We start from the raw sequence: 20,747 nt of genomic DNA, 5'->3' as shown, positions 1-20,747 counted from the left end.
GGGCCCGCGGGCAGCCCGGTGCCGCCGCCGCCGCCGCCCCGCAGCCGGGGCTCGTGCCGCCCACCCGGCGACACTACAGCGAGGCGGCGGCCGACCGCGAGGACGACCCCAACTTCTTCAAGATGGTGGAGGGCTTCTTCGACCGCGGCGCCAGCATCGTGGAGGACAAGCTGGTGGAGGACCTCAAGACCCGGGAGAGCGAGGAGCAGAAGCGGAACCGGGTGCGCGGCATCCTCCGGATCATCAAGCCCTGCAACCATGTGCTGAGCCTGTCCTTCCCCATCCGGCGCGACGACGGCTCCTGGGAGGTCATCGAAGGCTACCGGGCCCAGCACAGCCAGCACCGCACGCCCTGCAAGGGAGGTGAGCGCCGGCGGAGCCCCTCGCGCCCTCCCCCGCGGCCCTGCCCACCCTGGATGGGCACTGGCCCGCTCCCACCCTGCCCCTGGCCCTAGCCGCGGATGTGTCAGGCTCGCGCGGACAGTGATTTTTCCTGCCGAAACCGCCACGTAGTGGTCCTGGCTTCTGCCCCGTGAGCCATCATCCCCGGCCCCTGCATGTGGATGCTGTATGCAGAATAGATGGTGCACGGCTCTTCTTTCGATCCTAGTGTAGGTGACACCCAGGGTGGGTCCTGACAAAATGCACATGAAGAATGACTGGCCCATCTGATTGTGCCTTTGCAAGTTTTTGTGAGCTTCTGAGACTCACCCGAACACAAACTAGGAAATAATTATTTCCGGGGTTTTTTTTCACTCGTTTTTACATCAGTGACAAATGATACAGAAACATACAAAGTTAATTGCCTTTTAGGTTTGAAATCTAGACAGTTTTACTGGCCAAATGATTTTACTGATTACACGTTGGTCTTTTAAATCATGTTATTTTTCTGCCCTGACAGCTTCTGTTTTGCACACACACACACACACACACACACACACAAAGTCATACAAGAGCGACGTAACATCTCCGACAAACAAACACCGGGCTCCCTGACAGTACATCTAAAGGGTGTAGAATGCAGGACGGCCCGCCAGCCAATGGAATGAAATAGCCCCGGGGGTGTGTACTGGTCCTGGCTAGCACCAGATTTGAGCTTGGGGAAAAGATAAAGTACTGAAGAAAGGAGTTGAGTCGTTTACAATTTGGTAGTCACCAAGTTACCCTGTAGTTACATTTTTGAATATCTACAGATACGGCTTTTGCAGTCAGATTGCTTCCTTCGAGCAAATAAAAACTTTAAAAAAATTTTCCCCCAGTAAACTGCACAGTACATATTTACAGGTGCTGAAGCATGACCTAAGGGCACAACCACTTTTTCTCTATTAAAAAATAAAAGGACCCAGGGAGTTGACGTCTTGCTGGAGGTTGCTTGTCTAATAAGCACAGAGAGGATGTTGGGCTGGACCCTTTGTCTCCATGAGCCTGGTACAGTGTTCTATTATACTAGCTGACTTCTAAGGACAATTTTTAGAAATCTCTCTACTAGAAAAATTTTGAGCTCTGCTGGCATTCCAACCGCATTTCCAACCTGGGAACAAAGGTTGCCTGAAACTGTTTAATGATTTACTTGCTAAATTTGCATTGACCCCACCCTCTTTTAGGACATACCTTTAGAGCTTAATTATCCTCTAGCTCTGTTTCCTCTTCTCAAACTAATGTTTGAACCACTTTGACCTCTAATTTCCCTTTGCACCTCCAAATTATATAAAACTTACAGTCCCCTACATCACCTTCCTTCTTCCTACCACTCCCTTATTCTCTAAACCAAGAATACAAGTTTAGACTCCCAAGAAAAGGAAACAAGGATGTTGGAGGAAGAGAAGTTAGCAAATACTAAATTGCAATGTTTCTTTAAAATGGCCGTCTAGTTTATATTACTATTCTCTTGGCAGTATTTTCCAGTCTCTTAAAAGATAATCAAGTAAACCATCATATATGTTTTCCTGCAGAATCTGATTTTGTTTCCGTGAAGTTCTTTATATTCCTCTATTCTTTATATGCCAAGCCCTCTCCTATCTTTATAAATCATAACTCCACAAACTCACTAAAGCAACTAAAATTTACCACGGTTTGTCAGTCCTCCTCCTCTTGTTGCCACAGCAGTTTTAACACCAAAATATTGAACCTAGCAACAAATCGCATAAGCCCATATTGAGGCACTGTTATTGTAGCATTTGCTTGTACCGAAGTGTAAGATACAATTCTCTCTTCAAGAATTTATTCCATTTACCAGAAGGCATGTACTGAAAGTGTTATTAACTCCCAGCTTATAAACTTAGAGAAACTGAATTACAACTAATAATTAATCAGGCATTGCAAGATAACGTGAAAGAAAATTGGCCTCTATAAAGTGATAAATGTATTATCTTAAGGAATTTGAAAGACTTAACGGAGATGATAGGATAATAGGATTGGGCAGGATTCTATAGCCATGAAAGCCCTTAAAAATATTTTGGTGTGCTTAGCATAATGAACAGTGTGCTAAATAGATGATCAGCAAAATTTGAGTAATGTGGACTTACATGCTTTGCTTTCGTAACACTTCAGAATCTTTCTTCCCATTTGTTACCTTCATCTGACTGCAGAGAATGTATATTCTACAAGCACCTTATTTTCAGTAGCTTTGTCTACAATTAAACATTTAAAGCTTTTTTTTTTTTACTTATAAAAATGTTGTTTACCTCCTTAGTTGCACTCTGGTCTTAGAAATAAAAAATACATTAGGTGATTGAAATTTTTAAGGTTGCTTTGAATAATCCTTATGAGTTAAGTAAATCTTCCCCTTTTTAAACACACTTTTCTCTGACCACCTCAGCTGCCTTCTCTACCAATGTTCTTCCGCAAACACACACACACAGCCTTGTCAGCTCCTCTTCACTCTTCTCATAACCCTCAGTGTTCTGCATCTAATCTTTCCTCAAGAGTGACCTTCAACCTGAGTTTTCCGAAATACAATTTTCAAGGTTGAAGCAAAGTAACAATCTAATTATAATCTGTGTAAGGGAAACAGGTGGTTTTAAGACTGGGGAGGGGGTGGCTGATATGTACTTTATTCCAAGTAAATATTTAATAATATATTTTGGTTTTTTGCTTCTTTCCCCACAAAGCATATTTAACTGAAGCCATCAGATTTTGCATCTATTAAGGATTTGCAGAAGAGTTTGCTATAGGCTCTGAAGGGAAATTTTAAGAGCAGCCTTAATATTTTCAACAAAGATGAATATTGTGGGAATTTCTGCTTTGAGAAGACTTTTTCAAAGTTTCTTTAACATGTTTGAAAACATTATCAGCGATTATTCCTGTCCACTTTCTCAGAATGAATACTATGTTTTATTGGTCCATGGTTCTGTGACCAATTCTGAGACCAGTGCAGTACGTTTTCAGAAAGAAGTTTATCATTTAAAAGTCAGTTTTGGGGGGCGCCTGGGTGGCTTAGTCAGTTCAGCAGCTGATTCTTGGATTCAGCTCAGGTGGTGATCTCAGGGTCATGGGATCCAGCCCCACATTGGGCTCTGCACTCAGTGGGGGTGTCTGCACTGAATTCTCTCTCTCCCTCTCCTCCCACTCTTGCTCTCTCTCTCTCAAATAGATCTTTAAAAATTTTTTAAATATAAATAAAAGTCAATTTTGGGTGAGAAGTATGGATTGATAATAGCAATTCATTGATATAGGAGCAATTTAACTTTCTCTCCCAGCTTGTTCTCCCCCACCTTCTTCATATTAGAACGTTATGCCGAAATTCCATTATTGCTTCTTCCTTCTATCATAGAACTTTCTAAAATTTAAATAAAGTTGATGCACTGTAAATGGAATAGTCTGATACTGACCCTAAATCTTTTGTTTAACTGTAAATAGCAGTACCAAAAAAAAAAAAAAGTATTAACTATGTTAACCCCTAGAGTTGTTTTTTAAAAGCCAAAATGCAAAAAAGAAACAGTGGGAGGTAGAAGGTCTTTGTTCTTGTCTCTGGGGACAGGATGCAGGGGTGGAGGGTATGGGAGGCCGCTGAGGATTGGAGTCAATGTAGTATCAGTCCGCAGGGCTATAATGGTAGTACTTTGGAGGAAGACTGTAGAAAGTACCGATACTGCTTAAAAATGACACAGCCTCTGCCTTCACCAAAAAAAAAACACAAAACCTGTTTCTGACATACTTCTGCTGTGCCAGATCGACAGCCATCAAAACTTGGGTGACTTGGAATAAACTCTCACACTCCCTAATATTCTTGAAGTGTGAGCGTGTGACCACATCTGCTCCCACAAGATAAAATGAAGCCTTTGTAGATAAATTTAGGATTCAACTCAGTCTGAAAATTAGGAATCAACTCAGTACCTAAAAATTATGTTAAAAGACAGGCAATTAGTAATATGTTCTTCTCCCCAGCCTCATCCCTGAGGGTTTTGTTGCTGCTGCTGCTTTTAACCCTTTTTAATTAAATCCAGAACTGGGTTGCCATCATAGAGGCCTTTGAATTTCATGGAAGCCAAATACCTCTGATCCACCGCCTCCTGCAAATACACTAGAGAATGAAGAGCTAGGAGAGTGGTGGAGACCAATGCATCAGATGGTCATTCAGTCTTCCCCTCACTTGGTTGGAATCCATGTAGCTGGCTGGCTCTGGCAGTAAAAAGCCCATATGCAGGAACACAAACACTGCCCACTCATTATGCAAAGTACACATTGCAGGAACTGGGGCATCAAAAATTGGAGGACAAGTACCAGTATATTAAACTTCAATAAAACTGGCAGTGTTTTAAATTTTAAGTGCAAGAAATAAAAATTGAACATGAACTTTCTGGCTTTCAGAGGGAAGAAATTGGGTATACAACTATTGGTAATAATTAAGATTGTTTAAGAAAATTGTTTTTGTCCAGTGATGTTAAAGGTGCTGAAGGTTCTGCCAGGCACCAATAAAGACCAAAATAATTAGCTTTTGTATGTTGAAGAATTCCTAGGCAATGGCCTGACATAGGACTTCCAGGATGTTGTGGGGTTTTCCCCCATATATTTTGCATAATAATTAGATTTTCATAATACAAAAAAAATTAGACCTAGACCTCTAATATCACCTCAGTGAAGAATTTTGATTCATAAATAGCCCATGGTAGCTGTACCTAAGAAACTCCTGTTAAAATAGCTGTATATTATTCAGATATTCAAATAGCAATAACGGTTACCAAATGAAAAATGAAGCGGCTCTGCCCAGGTCTTGCCCATGAAATAGCTGAACAGTCTTCCATCCAAAGCTGTTAGCTGAAACTGACCTAGCTATCCCAGTGAGGCAATGTTTATTCCTTTCCAGAGGCTTAGAAGTTAATGTAGATTACAGTACTCACTATCAAGACTGAAGCGTTCATGTATGAAACACTACTGCTAAAGGCAGAGCAGGTGTCACGAAGGGCAGAGCCGCATCCTGGGAGAGCGCTGAAAGGCAGCAGCACCTGGGAGATCTGCCTCCCGACAGGTCAACTGGCAAAGCAAGGGGTAACCTAACAGCTAACATTTGTTGAGCTCTCTGTGGACACCAGGCATTTTGCTAAGAGCTTTTCATGCATCATTGCTTTTCTTCTTCTTAACAACCTCATGAACACACTGTTGTCCCCGATTTTCAAATGTGGATACTAGGGCTGGAAAGTAAGGTTTTACTAGGATAAAACCTCCTCTGGTATGTACCCCCTGTGAAGTAGCAAGAGTTGGCATTCAGACTCCTGTCCTCTGACTCCAGCACCCACCTCCTTAATCATTATCATCTGGGATTTATTCACGTAAAAAAAAAAAAAAAAAAAAGACAAGTTGTATCCTAAGCAGTGATTGGGAACCATGTCATGCCCTCAACACAATGACTCCTAACACTTTGGATCATTTGAAATGTGTTAAAAGTTATTAGAAGGCTTCCCTCTTTCCTAGAGAATGAATGCATATTCCAACATCTGCACATGTAAAACTCACTCATATATGATATCTTTACAGGTCCATTTATTCCAGTAAGCCATGAAAGAACATTCTAATGAGAGTTTTCCACTGAAAGGTTTGAAGAGCTGTGGTGTTGAACAGTTTAATGTGTCAGCCAGAACTCCTTTCCCTACCAAAGTGTTAATAACATGTATCTTTAAGGGTTTTCAAAGGAATAGTTTTAACATGGCTTTCTTCTAAGTGTCTCTTCCTTAAAAAATCAGAAGTTATGGTTTGTCATGAATTGCTATTTCTCCAGATTATTCTCAGAGAAAGTCTGTCAGACCTTTTAACTTTTCTGAATTGCTTCTTGGCTAGAGGAAAATGTGAAAGATGACACAAATGAAAATTACAAAGGTTGTCAGTAATGTGACTCCTTCTGCCATGTATCATTATCATAAATACATGGACATGGGCCTTTTAAAAAAGGCATTTGTTTACATTTGAGCCTTAGGATTTACATGGACTCTCTGTTTTTGTTTTTGTTTTGTTTTTTAACCCGTTACTAAGAGAAAAAGCAAGGGAATAATAGTCAAGGGTAAGAGTCCCCATATTTGGGGTGTACTGAATAAGGACTGTGTTCATTATGAGCTATAGATTATATTCCAGATAAATCAGTTTTTCCATTATGTGTTAGTTTTCTCTGCAGTCAAGAGCTTTAAACTGTATGCTTAATTAGGGAGCATTCCTTAGCTCATGGGGATTTCTGATAGTTAATCTGTTCATTACAGGCCTTTTAATTCCCTACTCTGTCAGGTACTATGCTCTTTGCTGGGGGAACTATCCATAAGAAAGCTGTAACAAAACAAAGCTGCCTTTTTTTTTCCCTCAAAATGTCTTTTGTTGATTTCCTCAAACTAGAACAGAATCCTGAATCTCTTATGGTATCTGTGTCATTCTCCTTTTGCTTTTAGCTCAGTATTCTATTTCTACATTTTCCCTTCCCAAAACCGGTCAATAAATAACATCATGGAAAATACACTCAGCAGTGCGTTGCTACAATAGGAGTTCAAAGAAAATACCAGGGAATGACAGTTTTGATCTGTAAGCAGGGAGGGCTGGGTAGGAGTTGGATGGGGGAAAGATGATTTTAGATAAAGAGAAATAGAGGGGGTGACTGATTCAGCCCAGGCAAGAGTCAGGACTGTGTGATGGGGTCATAGAGACAGACTATGTGTTTGTAAATAGTGGAAAGTGAGGTTTTATGACATGATAAATATTTGTTTGGTCTCTGCGCCTGGCTCCTGACACAGAGCTTCTAAAATTCCTTGTAATTTCCTGAGGGATCGAGGTGCTGAGAGGCTCTTTTGTCCTAATATTTGGTCTTTGACTCCAGTTCCTGACACAGAGCTCCTAAATCCCTTGGAATTTCCCGGGTGATAGGAGCATCTTTTGTTTTAATAAAGCAGCTCTTGGTGGGCTCCTGGATAGCTTCAGGATGGTAGCTGATCACCAGAAAGACTAAGCCATGATGAGTAGCTTGGAACTTTCAGCCCCATCCTGTGTCCTCCTCCATGGAGGTGAAAGGAATTGGACATTGGGTTAACAGCCATCATGACTACGTGAGGAAGCCTTTATAAAAATCCCTACACTCCTAAGTTCTGAGAGCTTTCTGGTACAGTACGTCCATGTGCCAGGAGGATGGTGCACCTGTTACACAGGGACAGCTCCTGTACTTAGGCCCTTAAAATAAACCAGTAAACACATGTAAAGTGTTGACTTGAGTTCTGTGAGCCATTCTAGGAAATTACCAAACCTGAGGAGGGAGGCATGGGAGCCCCCACCCAGTTTGTAACCAAGTTGGACAAAAATATGGGTACTCTGGGCATCTAATACTTGTGATTAAAATGAAGGCCAGGGGCACCTGGGTGGCACAGCGGTTAAGCGTCTGCCTTCGGCTCAGGGCGTGATCCCGGCGTTATGGGATCAAGCCCCACGTCAGGCTCCTCTGCTGGGAGCCTGCTTCTTCCTCTCCCACTCCCCCTGCTTGTGTTCCCTCTCTCTCGCTGGCTGTCTCTATCTCTGTCGAATAAATAATAAAATCTTTAAAAAAAATAAATAAATAAAATAAAATAAAATAAATAAAATAAAAAAATAAAATAAAATAAAATAAAATAAATAAAATAAAATGAAGGCCAGTCTTGGACTAAGCCCTTTATCAGTGGGGTCTGCACTAACTCCAGGTAGTCAGTGTCGGTATTGAATTAGGTGCGACAGGGGCGCCTGGGTGGCTCAGTCATTAAGCATCTGCCTTCGGCCCAGGGCGTAATCCCAGGATCCTGGGATCGAGCCCAGCATTGGGCTCCCTGCTCTGCTGGGGGCCTGCTTCTCCCTCTCCCACTCCCCCTGCTTGTGTTCCCTCTCTCGCTGGCTGTCTCTCTCTCTGTCAAATAAATAAATAAAATCTTTAAAAAAAAATTGTGTGCGACAACCATTTGGTGTCCACAGAAAATGGAAGAGCTGGTTGTTGGTGTGGAAGACCCACACATTCCGTGTCAGAAGTATGCAAGCCAAAACAGCTGTCCCTTAATGCTTACTGGGTAGATAATGATAAATCTGGGAGGGTCCAGAAGGCTGGGCAGTGGAGGAGCTGAGAAAGAGATAACTCAAATTTCTAGCCTGAGGAACTGGTAGAAAAAAGGGTGGTATCAGCACCCGGAAAGTGTTATTAGGAAAAAGGACTGGATTTTTAAAATGAGATCAGGTGTAAAATGATCCTTAGGAAAATTAGAAATACAGGCATATAAGTTTTCTGGATCGTAACTTTTACGAAGTACAGTTGCTTTATATGTGGTGCCTGTCCATTCCCTGTCTCCCTCTAATTCTCTTCCTGTTCTTAAGATCCATCTCAGGGGTGCCTGGGTGGCACAGCGGTTAAGCGTCTGCCTTAGGCTCGGGGCGTGATCCCGGTGTTATGGGATCAAGCCCCACATCAGGCTCCTCCACTATGAGCCTGCTTCTTCCTCTCCCACTCCCCCTGCTTGTGTTCCCTCTCTCGCTGGCTGTCTCTATCTCTGTCAAATAAATAAATAAAATCTTTAAAAAAAAAAAATCCATCTCAGATATCACCTAGACTTATTCATAATTTATATGAAACTGGATACCTGTAATTTTGATCCTTTACTCTTTGAACCTTTTTATAACAAGTTATCATTATGTTCTACTAAATGTTCAATTTTATATTCAACACTTTTACTAGCATCATTTCCAAGACCTGTTTGGTGGGAAGGTGGGACTAAGTTTACTGCTATTTTCAGAATAAGCAATCTATGAAACCAGTGAACAAGATTCCCCCTTCTTAATGCATAATCTTTCCCCCATCCATTGGGTGGTAAGTTCAATACTTGAGCTCAAGACAAAGCTGTATGTTCAATAGATAGTATGTATTTAAATGCAGGGAAAGGATTGGGAGGAGATACAGATACAGATATATATACTTAAATCACTAAGAATGGCCACCCATAAGGAAAAGACAGGAATTACATAGTGATAGGGGAGATTTCAGTTTTTTCTGTGTTTAAGTTTTGATGAACACATTCACATATGTGTTACAACTTTTAAATGTTAATGAAAAGAAGAAGTGAAATATTTTCCATTTCATTTCTCCAACATCAGCTAAACATATGCTTCCCAGAACTTACTAAGTTTGTCTCTTCAAAACACTTAAAGATTTTGATAATGGGGCTTCCCTGCCTTCTTACACAGACATGGACACTGTCAAGCAGTTAAAGGTATGATTTTCCTTTGCTCTGAACGAAATGCTCCTTGTAGTGCAGAATGAATTTTTATCTGAGACTTCCCATATTTTCATGGTCATTACTTGCTGATGGGTGCTGGTTCCTCCCTGCTTCTTGCTCTCCTCTCCTCATTTGTAATTAAGTTATGCCATTCTGTTGCACATTAGAAATTATATTAGTATTATGTGAGAAAAAAAGATGCTCTCAGGAGTAAATGGCAAGAGGGTTAGTGCGTGCATTTTAAACGTTCTAAGGTCTTTTTGCTTTTCTGTGAGTTCTGTGCTTGTGGTAGAACTCTTGATTTTCTGAAAAGTGTGAAGATACAGTTGGAAATTGAATTTTTAATAAATCAAGCCCTATTAAAAGATCTTGGTTCAAGTAATTTTTTTTTTAATTTTTGAATTTTCATGAATGTTTAGTTAATGATTCATCGTAAACAATGGTGACTCAGTTGCTAGGAGCTTTTTTGTCTGTTTTTGGTTTTGAGTCAGCTAGCAAAAGGAAAAAAATTGAAGCTACTCAGTTGTGGTTTTCACTCAATCTTTCTCAGAGTAAGGAGCTGGTGTGGTTTCTTCATCACTATAGCAACTTCAGCTGATTTTTGCTTTTGATTATTATTTCTGCTAGAAAAACGTACTGTACACCGGTCATGAGGCTCTTGAGGATAGCAAGGAGTATCTTTGGTCATAAAGTCAAAAGGCAGAGAACTGGTGTGTGCTGTGTAGCACGCAGACATCTATATGTGGTTAATGTTCTTTCGAAACATCTGGATACCAGTTTGCTCAAAATAACTGTATGGGAGAGTTAATTACTCTACAGAATGAAAGGTCTGATTTCCAAGCTGTATCACCAACCCCTCCTTCCAACTCTACCAGGTTTGATAAATAATAAACGTTGTCATGGGTGCTGTTCCTTTAGTTTCCTCTGGTGAACTGGAAGTGCAAGTTACTCTGTGGGCCAGGGAGAATGTGGTCCTTGATTTTTAGACCCTGTTTCTGAGGACATGGGTCTGTGGTCCACACCTGTGTAATCACCCAGTTCCCTTTCTAGTTTGGCCAGCCATGGACTCCTTCTTTTCACTGCAGCTATGCACCTCCATTATGACACCTGCCAGCTCTGTGTTCAGAGACCCAGTTAATCTCTTCCCAAACACTGGGAATTCTAGTGGTAGCACAGGCTAACAGGTAGTGCTGTAGGACTTCAGGACAGAAAAAAATCGTAACTTGCTTTTCTCCGTTCCTGGAATAAAATTTTGGGTCCTTCTGGTTTCTATCCTTGTGCCCCCAGCCAATCACTGCCAGTCCGGCTCACCTTTAGCCTTCACTGCCATACTTCTTATCCCACAGAAAAGAAGGAAGGGCATAGTTTTAGAATATGAAAATATTCCAACTGCAGATAAGATACTTCTTGTTTCATTTTGGCTTAAAACACTTGAAGGTGGTTTTCTTGTATGTATGTGTGTATTACCTGTTATTTGGCCTTACTGAACAACTTTGTCTTCAGATTCTGTATTCTTGAAATATCAGATGCATTCAGAAATGCTACGTCTTTCCCCTTTTAGAACTTTGAAGTAGAATGTGTAGGGCCTGTCTTAACTCGGGGTAGTCCGTGTCCCATCAAGTGTATGTCACATCACTTTGTCCCTTGCTCACCCCAGTTGTGCTGGTATCTCATAATCCCCTGGATTTACAGATAAAGTGGAGAGCGACTTCTTTTTTACCATCATACTCTTAATATCCAGTAGAATGTGGGTAAGAATTTTTAGGTGACAGTACGTGTTTAGTAATTACCTTTGGTTTCCAGTCCCATAAGAAGAAAAGCAAGTAGCTTTCCCTTAGGTTTGGGTGAACTTGTGTACTGGGGCTCGTTTGTCTCAAGTATTGGTACAGTACTCAGTATTTTATTTATGGCCCTACTTGGAGAGTTTTTTTCCAGACTAACAGTTTAAGTAACCCTGTGCTAGTGTGTCTGCCAGCTTCCAGAAGTAAAAACATTTGTGTATCACTGATTAATTAGAAAGCTGAAAGGAAAACCTGTTTTTTCTTTAGCCCAGCAGTACCATGTGCGTTGGTTCCTGGGTCCCCCTCTGCCCCCACCTTATCTGCTCCAAGGCTTATCCCCCTAACTCCTGCTCTTTTCCTTAGTGCTTCCCCCCTTGCCTCTCAGTTCACTGGAATCCTTCAGTGGCTCATACCTGCCAGAAAGGCTGTTGTGAAAGGTAATCTCTCGAACTGCTTCTCTTCCTGGCTTGCCGCTGAGCTCTCCGACTGGGTGTGGCTCGGAAAGAAAATTTCACTTTACAAACAAGAATTCCTGGGTTCTGTCCAGCAGAAGCATGTTTTTTGTTATACATGTACAGTTTCTGACTCATATCATTCCAGGACTTCTGCAGTAAAATAGACATTTTGTTTATACCCTTCTGTACAAGGAGGAGGCCAGTTTCTAATTAGCATCCATGTCTAGAATAATAGGATCCCTCTCAGATTTGCAACTGTTACTCTTCCAAGCTGTTTTTGTTTCCCACTGAATGCATTAGTTAAAAGCACTGGATGAGGGAAAATAACTTTTCCCCTCCCTTAAGAAAGCAAGGAAAATGGAAGCTACACTTGTGAGCAGAGTATAATGTATAGAATTGTCCAGTCACTCTGTGGTGTTGTACCCCTGAAACTAAGGTCATTTTTTTTTTTTTAAAGAAAGCAAGGGAAGTTAAAATAACTTAGTGACTGCTTCCACAGGCTCTAGAGCGATGAAAAAAGTGCTTTGTGGGTAATAGGAGAGACACCAACGCTTACCAGTGACTGTCTTTACTACCTTCCTGAATTTATCTTGAGAAGTAATGAAATCAAATTTTATTACGTTGTTTGTTTAAGCTCTTACCAGTTTAGACTTGTTAAAACCTAAATTTCTTTACCTGCCACTACTCGGTAATACTTAAAACAGCAGTGATAATGGCTGAGATAGAAGCTAGGGCCACACGCAGGCACTGCCCTGTGCTGGCTTGATTCGAACCCTGAGCACAGTGTCAGTGCCCCCCAGGGCAGCAGGCGCACACGCCACGGCAGCTGCTGCTGAGCCCAGTTCACCTGGTTAGGAAGTGCCTGACCCCGCACCCGGCCCGGGTCCCTGGCCTAGCACATTTTCACTGAGTCCTATACATGTTACATGGTAAAGATTTTACTGATTTTAAACACACGTTGTAGTGTTTGAGCAAAATGTTTTGTTTTAAAGAAAATGTTTGGACTTAATATTACTTACAGATTTATTTTGTCTTTTTTTCTGGAGTACTTTTCAGGACCTGGTACTTCTACCTGTTACTAGTTTCTAGCCCTTTTGTAATATATGCAGACTCTTCTGGTGAATTGTTTGGAACTTACAGGCATGTCAGAATTTTTAGTGACCATGGCTTTTCTGTATTAACACCTTAGTCAGGAAATACTCATATATTTATTCACGTATTTGAGCGCCTAATACATGCATGCCATATTCTGTATTCAGTACCAAGAAGTAAAGCAATGAACAAAATAAAGTCTGTCCTCTGTCCTCATGGTGCTAGCTTCCCAGGGGGGGAAGCCCGGACGGTAAACAAATACACAGAAAACCATTTACCATTTAAATGGTAAAACATTTAAATAAGATAGAGGGGACTAGAGAGTGGGGATGAGGAAGGTGGTTTGTTAAATAATGTGGTCAGGAAGGGCCTCTTGGAGTGAAGAGAGTTTTATCAGAGGCCTGAACGAAAAAGTAAGCAAGCTCTATAGCAAGAGATAGCGTCTAGATCTTTAAAAGAACTGCCATTTCGCTAAGATTTCACTAACACATAAATTTGCTCCAAGATAATCTGAGAACCCATTGTGTTTAAGATCTGTTTCTAAGAGCTCACTTTTCTACATGTAGTCATTTGTCTGATAGGCCAAAGACATATGTTTGGCTTTAGAATTTGCTTTTTATGATCGTGTATACAACAGATGAAATGCTCTTAAGATGTATCGTTTGTGTTTAGATAGATGTTTTCTGAAATATATAAGTAGCCCCCTTTTAAAAATGACTGGGGAAGTTTTCTCAAACTGCCAGTTTAGAAGATATTGTATATTTCTATCTGAAAAAGTTTTTTTTTTTTTTAAATGGCTGCGCTAACGCTTCAGCAAAGCGTGATTTTTTTTTTTTTAAGATTTTATTTATGTGTTTGACAGAGAGAGAGAGAGACAGCCAGCAAGAGAGGGAACACAGGCAGGACGAGTGGGAGAGGAAGAAGCAGGCTCATAGCAGAGGAGCCTGATGTGGGGCTCGATCCCATAACGCCGGGATCACGCCCTGAGCCGAAGGCAGACGCTTAACGACTGAGCCACCCAGGCGCCCCTGAAAAAGTTTTATTCCCAAAATTCTTTAAGAGATGTCCCTGAGGCCCCCCATTACTGTAACTCTCAGTGGAAGCTGTACCATGCTTCATTCAGGAATCCTTCATCGCTCACAAACACACAGTGCCAGGGAACATGCAAACATCAGCCTCACTCTGGCCTTCTTCCTTGGGGTTGAGAAGCAATGAATTACAATGAATTACAGAGGGTATAGGTGGTTTCACGCTGCAAAACTTGGGAGGGTGAGTGTCCAGGACTCCCAAAACCAAAGTCGTGGGCATACACGCTTTCCACATCCCCACTACCAAACACCTAATCACTTGAGTGTACAGAGACATTAAGACACAGTCGTCTGTCACTTGGCCGCCTCCCATCCTTGCCAAAAGAGCAGAGGGAATGGCTGAGAAATGACTGTCAGCTTCTCGTCTCTTGGTTGACAGGCTAGCAGTAGGTGAAGGGAGAAGAGATAAGGATCTCTGGGTACACTTGTCTGAAGCCAGAACCTCGAGACATCTGATACTAAGTTGAATCTATTGGATCTGTTGACTAACCATTTGGTTATATTTATATTGCTATCAGAAAGCAAAATTTTTTTAACTCCCAGCTACCAAATCACCTAAGCCAAAAAGTAAAAGAAAAAAAGCCTTCACTGAATTAGTTGTCTTCTTAAGAGCATAAAAAATTTCATTTGAAGGTAGTTTATGTCTTGTGAAGTCATAGTTCCTGCTGGATGGCACTGGGCTGTAAGTCCCTCAAGGACAGGACTATGGCTCATCTCTTCATCACCAGGAGCCCTGCTTGATGCTCTTATCCGCTTCTACCAGAATGCAAAGTCTGCATTCCGGTGCCAGGCTTTTTCTCTTAACTATCAGAATTCTTAAAAATCAAATTCAGTACTCATCCTGTAGCCCTTGCTACGTGTCTAATTAGCAGGTTTTCCTTGACTTTGTATCACAAGCTACTTTAAGTGTTCTTGGAAATAACCAAGGTGTAAATGCAAAAAGTGCACATTTCAATTTCTAGCACTTCTCTTTTCACCATGCGGCAGGATGTTCTAAATATGTCCCCTTATTTCTCACCCCCCCCGCAGGTATCCGCTACAGCACTGATGTGAGTGTGGATGAAGTGAAGGCTCTGGCTTCTCTGATGACATACAAGTGTGCAGTGGTTGGTAAGTGATCTCCTTTGTTGCTACCTGATAACGCTTTGGGGAATTATGTTTACATACCAGGTTACTTTTAGGATGTTATTTAAGTTGCACAGTTTAATGCTTACATCCTTTTTCAGTCAGTCTTAAGATTTAGTCTTTCTTTTTTTTTTTAATGAAAAACTTTTTATAGGAACTACTTGGATTTTCTTTAAGTGTAGATCTTTTTTTAAATCCTTTTCCATGCTCTGTAAATAAGACCAAATCATAGTAGAAGGAAATTAAATACATTTTTTCTTTTAGAAGTAGTAAAGCACACTGATTAAATAGGCATCATAACTTGCCTAGCCTTATAATTTCTGTTCCACTAGAATGTTAGTTCAGGTACATTTTAGAAGAGATCAATGTGGGTTTATTTCTTGAATTTTCTGAAATTAAAGCTTAAAGTGTCATATTTGAATTATTGTAATATTGCCTAGTACTTTCTGCCTCTTGAATTTTTTGTCCTTTGTATGGAATAACAACTTGCAGCCTTCTCTTTCAGATGTGCCATTTGGGGGTGCCAAGGCTGGTGTTAAGATCAATCCCAAGAACTATACTGTAAGTATCAAAATGACATTTGCGCACATGGGGCACTACCAAAGGACTTGAAATTACGGGGTTTCTGTGTGTCCCCCATACCAATGAGAGTAATGGCCTCTATTGCTTTTTAAAGGAATGGAAAAACAAGTAAATAATTAACTCACTGAGTGTGGTGCCATGTAAAGGTCACCTGCTTAACATCAATGTCCTTTCTCATTTTTACACTTGGTTAAAAGGTAATTAATACCTTCGTATTCTTAGGCATTTATCTCCATGTTATATATTCTATAATATAAATATAATATGCTCTATATACATTTAACATGTTACTATGATCTGAGGTGTTTTGTTTTGTTTTTTTAAGATTTATATGAGAGAGAGATATTGAGATAATGAGTGGGGGGAGGGGCAGAGGGAAAAGCAGGCTCCTTGCTAAGCAGGGAGCCCAACATGGGACTGGATCCCAGGACAAGGCAGCCCCTTAACCAACTTGACCCACCAGGGTGCCCTGATATGAGATTTTTATGTTGGGATCTCAAGGTCTAGTGAAAAATATCTTAATTCAGTAAAAATTTTATTGTTTATCCTATCAATTCCATGTTAATTTAAGCTAGCTGTTACTATGCTTTACAACACTGAATTAACATGTTACAAACGTAATACATATGTGATTTCATTCTTTTTAAAATTAACCATTTAAATCATAGGGTCCTGTATTAATACAAAGAGAACAGGAACTGGGATTTGAGCCCCAGTTCTACTATCTGTTATTTGTATAACCTAATTTCTGATCTGTCATTCCCTTATCTTCAAACTGGAAATGCCTGCTTTATGAGTTAAAGGGTTACACAAGAAGGTAATGAAGATGTCCTATAAATAGAAAATATGATGCAACTATTACTTATCTCCACCAAGGGTCTTCTATCCAAAACATTTGTCTCGTTGTTTTGTTTTCCTTTTTTTCCTTTACAGGATAATGAATTGGAAAAGATCACAAGGAGGTTTACCATGGAGCTGGCAAAGAAGGGCTTTATTGGTATGTGTTACCTTGTAGGCTTGTGCATAGAGTAAGAACATCTAAAAAGCAACTGTCTTAAGTTAAACTCCTGTTTTTATCTATATGTACCTGGGTAGAATGGCCCCTTTACTTTGAGGAACTGGATTCTGTGATAACTGTGGTGGATGTATGTGGGCCTGTTTTTGATATGTCTCTAGTAGAAAAGTTTAAGTTCTCAGTATGCAGTGTGGATACCAGGGGGAATGGATGGCTTCCATCTCGTCTCCTTGTATAATCACTATTGTGATGTCCAGAAGGATTTTAGGAACTAAATAATACCTGTGTTATAAACATTTTTTAATGTGTAAAAAATCACTTTTGCAATAGTCATCCTGTTGTGAAAGCAGTGAGAAATCTGATGCTTTTTGGAATTAGAGCCTAAAGCAGGCTGCCCCTGCTGGGAGTGAGCAAAGGCTGGGAGGTGAGGTTGCTCACAGGGGTGGCTCACTCTGCCCTCTCTGGCTGGTTTTGAGGATTCCCAGGGCTCCTGATGTTTATCACGAGGCCCTTTGGCCAAACACAACGTTTCTGAGGCCGCTGATCTTCATTGGCTTGATGTTTTTGTATCATCTTTCATCTCTGTCGTGTGTTCTTTCATGTGAGATGTGAATATTCTTTGCTCTGATTATGAATATTCATCATTTCATCTTTAATTTTTCAAGCAAATCAAGTCTGTATTTCTTTTGCTGTTCTAGAAGGATTCTAATTTGTTTTAATAACATTAAAGTATGTAACAGAATGTTTGCCCTTGTAACATAAAGAAGACTGACTAAAGTAAGAAAGAAAAAATCTACTTTTTCTGTTTTCTTCCCTCTGTGTTTTTCTTCCCCAACATTCTCCCCACCATTGACAGGTTCCTCTGAACTTAAGATATCCTTATTTTGAAATTTGCCCTCTTCTTAGGAAAAAAAGAGCATGAAATAAACTAATACGGAAATAAATATAAGGAACATGAAAACTTTACCAGATTTGGTCTGTGGTTCATCATTTAAAAGGCATTTGGATTCCTGGCATGTGGCCGCCTCAGCACTGCTGTGAACTTGTCCTGTCACTGAACAGGGCAGCGCTGGGGAAGTGACTGCCTTCATCACAGAAATGCCTCCAGCCTCCGAGACTGGTGAACTGCAGTCATGTTCAGCCTACTGACAGCCTTCATAATTTTTATATCATATTTCCTCGTAGCTTAAATTGCAATGTGTTAATAGTCGTGAGTGGTTTCAGACTTTATTCAGTAGTATTTACTGCCCATATCTAAACTATCACCAGCATCATTTTCTCCAGATTGACAAGTACCTCAGGATTTCCAAAGGTTAAAAGTGATTAATCGAAACAATGAAAGCTTAAGAACTGCAATTTGGCTTCTTTTCTGAAGCAAAAAAGCTGCATTGACTCACAATGCAGCTCACCTGCCACCTGGGCTCAGAAAACTTTGTAGCGTGGTAATGGGGGGGGGGATGCTCTCTCTCCCTCCAGGGCACAGAACTGGTCCTAGCAAACCTCTGGGCTGAGGTCGCCTCTCCCTTACATGGGGACTTCTCTTCCCGCAGTTTCAGAACGTGAGTTCCACTTGGGGCTGAGTCCTGGCCCCTCACCTTGTGTGCGTTTAGGAGGAGCTTTTCAGTTGCTGCCGGGAAGTCATCCCCACCTTTGACAGGGATTGCCATGGCTCCACAGACCAGTCTGGCCAGTGCTCCAGTCCCTCCACACTGAATGTCCTTCCATTTGTTTCCATCTCTTGTCATTTCCTTCAGTGATGGTCTGTAGTCTTATATTACTTCTGTTATGTGTATATAAGTACCTTTTTTAATGCTATTCTAAGGGATATTGGTCTGTAGTACTCTTTTCTTGTGAGGCCCTTGACATCAGGATAATACTGGCCTCAGAGAATGAGTTAGGAAGTGTTCTTTCTGCTTGTGTCTTGTTTGTTTTTTTTTTAAGTTTGTGAAACGTTGGTGTTCATTCTATTGCGTGAGTTTAGATACCACCTTTGTAAACTGTAAAGTTTCCTTACAGTAGTCCAGTGTGTCCATCTTTTTAATCCCCCCCCATGCACCAAAACTGGCGTTTCAGCTCCACCCTGTGCTCGTGTTCTGTTAAAGCAGCTGCGCTCTTGAGCCCTTTCTTCATGTTTTTATACTAGTGTGGGAGGGAGTGATGGCATTTTAGCTTTCCAGAGGTTAGGTACCTGTTTTACAAAGTACGGACTTCCAGCCTTGTTCTCTAAGGTATCTGAGAATTTGTCTGTAATTCAGGATTTACTTATAATCTGAGCATCCCTGGATTTTGTGTGGAGGAGAAAACTCACTAAGCCTAATAGTATTTCGGATTTGGGTAGGGAGAGCTGTCTCACCTTAGGCTGTCTAGATGAATTGAGGTTTTTGAGAAGCAATTTATCGTACATTTCCGATTCACAAACTGTACCTCAAACTTGCCCTCACCAGTGTCCCCCCTCCAATTGCTGTTCTCCAGTTGGAATTGTGATTTGACGCAGCAAGCTTACTTGATATTTGATATTGCCAAAAAAAACTTTCATAGTTGCCTCTGGAAGGATTCAGAAGCAATTTGTCATTTATACCTTGGGAGAAAAGCAGTATGATCAAACAAAGCTTTACGTACCTCCCTGGAGTCTGTTGCTCTCAAGGAATGGACACTGTGAGCAAATGGAAACAGTGGAGCCCTTTTGTCAGATGGTGAGGCTAGGATGGAGCATTAGTCCTTCCAAGGAGGAGAGTTATATGGGGGAGTGGTTTGGGGAAGTCAGGCTTCATGAGATTTAGAAACCGCCTAAGGGAAAGTGTGCTGGGACACAGGAGAATGACAGATGGGCTAGGGGCGGGGCAGGAGTGTGAAAGGCAAGCTTGACCATTTCTAAGTTACCTTAGACAGTTATGTATCCATTGCATCACAGCCTGTGCAGAGAAACACAGCACCTTGGACCTGGGCCCCAAAAGTGTAGGAAAATATTAAAACGTACCTTACTCTGGGCATCTGGGTGGCTCAGTTGGTTAAGCATGGGCCTTCCACTCAGGTCATGGTCCCTGCTCAGCAGGGAGTCTGCTTCTCCCTCTGCTCCTCCCCCTCCCCCCCTGCTTGTGCTCGCTCTCTCAAATAAATAAATCTTTAAAAAATAAAATAAAATGTACCTTGCTCAGTTGGTTAAAAAGTAAAAAAAAAATACACAACTCAAGTACAGCCCTTAGAATGAACCATTTTTAAAGTTGTGTTTTTCTGTTTATAAAGGTAATGAGTTTGTATTAGGCAACTGAAACAATATAGAAAGCTATAAACAAGGCCGAAATGGAAACCTAGTGAGCAGGTGTGAGGTATCCATATCCTTCCAAACTTCTGCGCACATACTGTATATACACATGGAAATAGGTGCACAGATACTATACGGGGGTCTAGGGCTAGAGAGAGAGAATTTTATGTAAATGGGAACATACTCTACGTGCTATACAAAACCTGCTTTTTTCCACGTAAGGTGTTTTGGTGAGGCTTACAATCTTTTTAATGGTTGCATGGTATTTCTTTATGTAGATACAGCATATTTTATTTAATTGACCTAAATAAGTTGTTTTGATTCTTACTGTTCTCATAGGCATATTTCTGTGTATTCCTCCCTTGACAGATTTGAGTGGGCATCATTTCACATATTTTTACCTGAGATCTCAGTGTGACCATCGGTATTAGTGCATTTGTTGCTGCCTGTGGACTAACTTATTATCCTCAAACTTTCTAATTTGGTGTGATTTGAGGAATTGAGAGCCGAGGCCTAAAACTTTATGTACATTGAGTAAGCTTTGAATAACAGATCAAAGCACGGGTGAAAGTACTACGGGGCTTAACACAATTGCTTCAGCAATGTGTGTTTTTTCTTTTTCTACTTGGTGGGCTTACACCCCCAGTAAGTGGTA

The 20,747-nt window shown here is 41.0% G+C and overlaps 1 protein-coding gene across 1 annotated transcript in view; it reads left to right on the top strand.

Moving 5' to 3' along the window:
- Window positions 1-6: 6 nt before the first annotated feature.
- The window catches only part of GLUD1 (glutamate dehydrogenase 1), a 36,025-nt gene continuing 15,284 nt past the window's right edge, over window positions 7-20,747 (top strand). The window contains exons 1-4 of the mRNA XM_002915393.4: window positions 7-363; window positions 15,138-15,218; window positions 15,739-15,794; window positions 16,749-16,812. Of these exons, the coding sequence (XP_002915439.3) occupies window positions 123-363; window positions 15,138-15,218; window positions 15,739-15,794; window positions 16,749-16,812 (442 nt within the window). The 5' untranslated portion in view covers window positions 7-122. The remainder of the gene's footprint in view (window positions 364-15,137; window positions 15,219-15,738; window positions 15,795-16,748; window positions 16,813-20,747) is intronic.

This window comes from Ailuropoda melanoleuca, chromosome 6 (assembly GCF_002007445.2).
Source record: "Ailuropoda melanoleuca isolate Jingjing chromosome 6, ASM200744v2, whole genome shotgun sequence".
In the NCBI taxonomy this organism is placed as follows: Eukaryota; Metazoa; Chordata; class Mammalia; order Carnivora; family Ursidae; genus Ailuropoda; species Ailuropoda melanoleuca.
The sequence above is the reverse complement of the archived record's forward strand: the minus strand, read 5'-3'. Positions and strand labels throughout refer to the sequence as shown.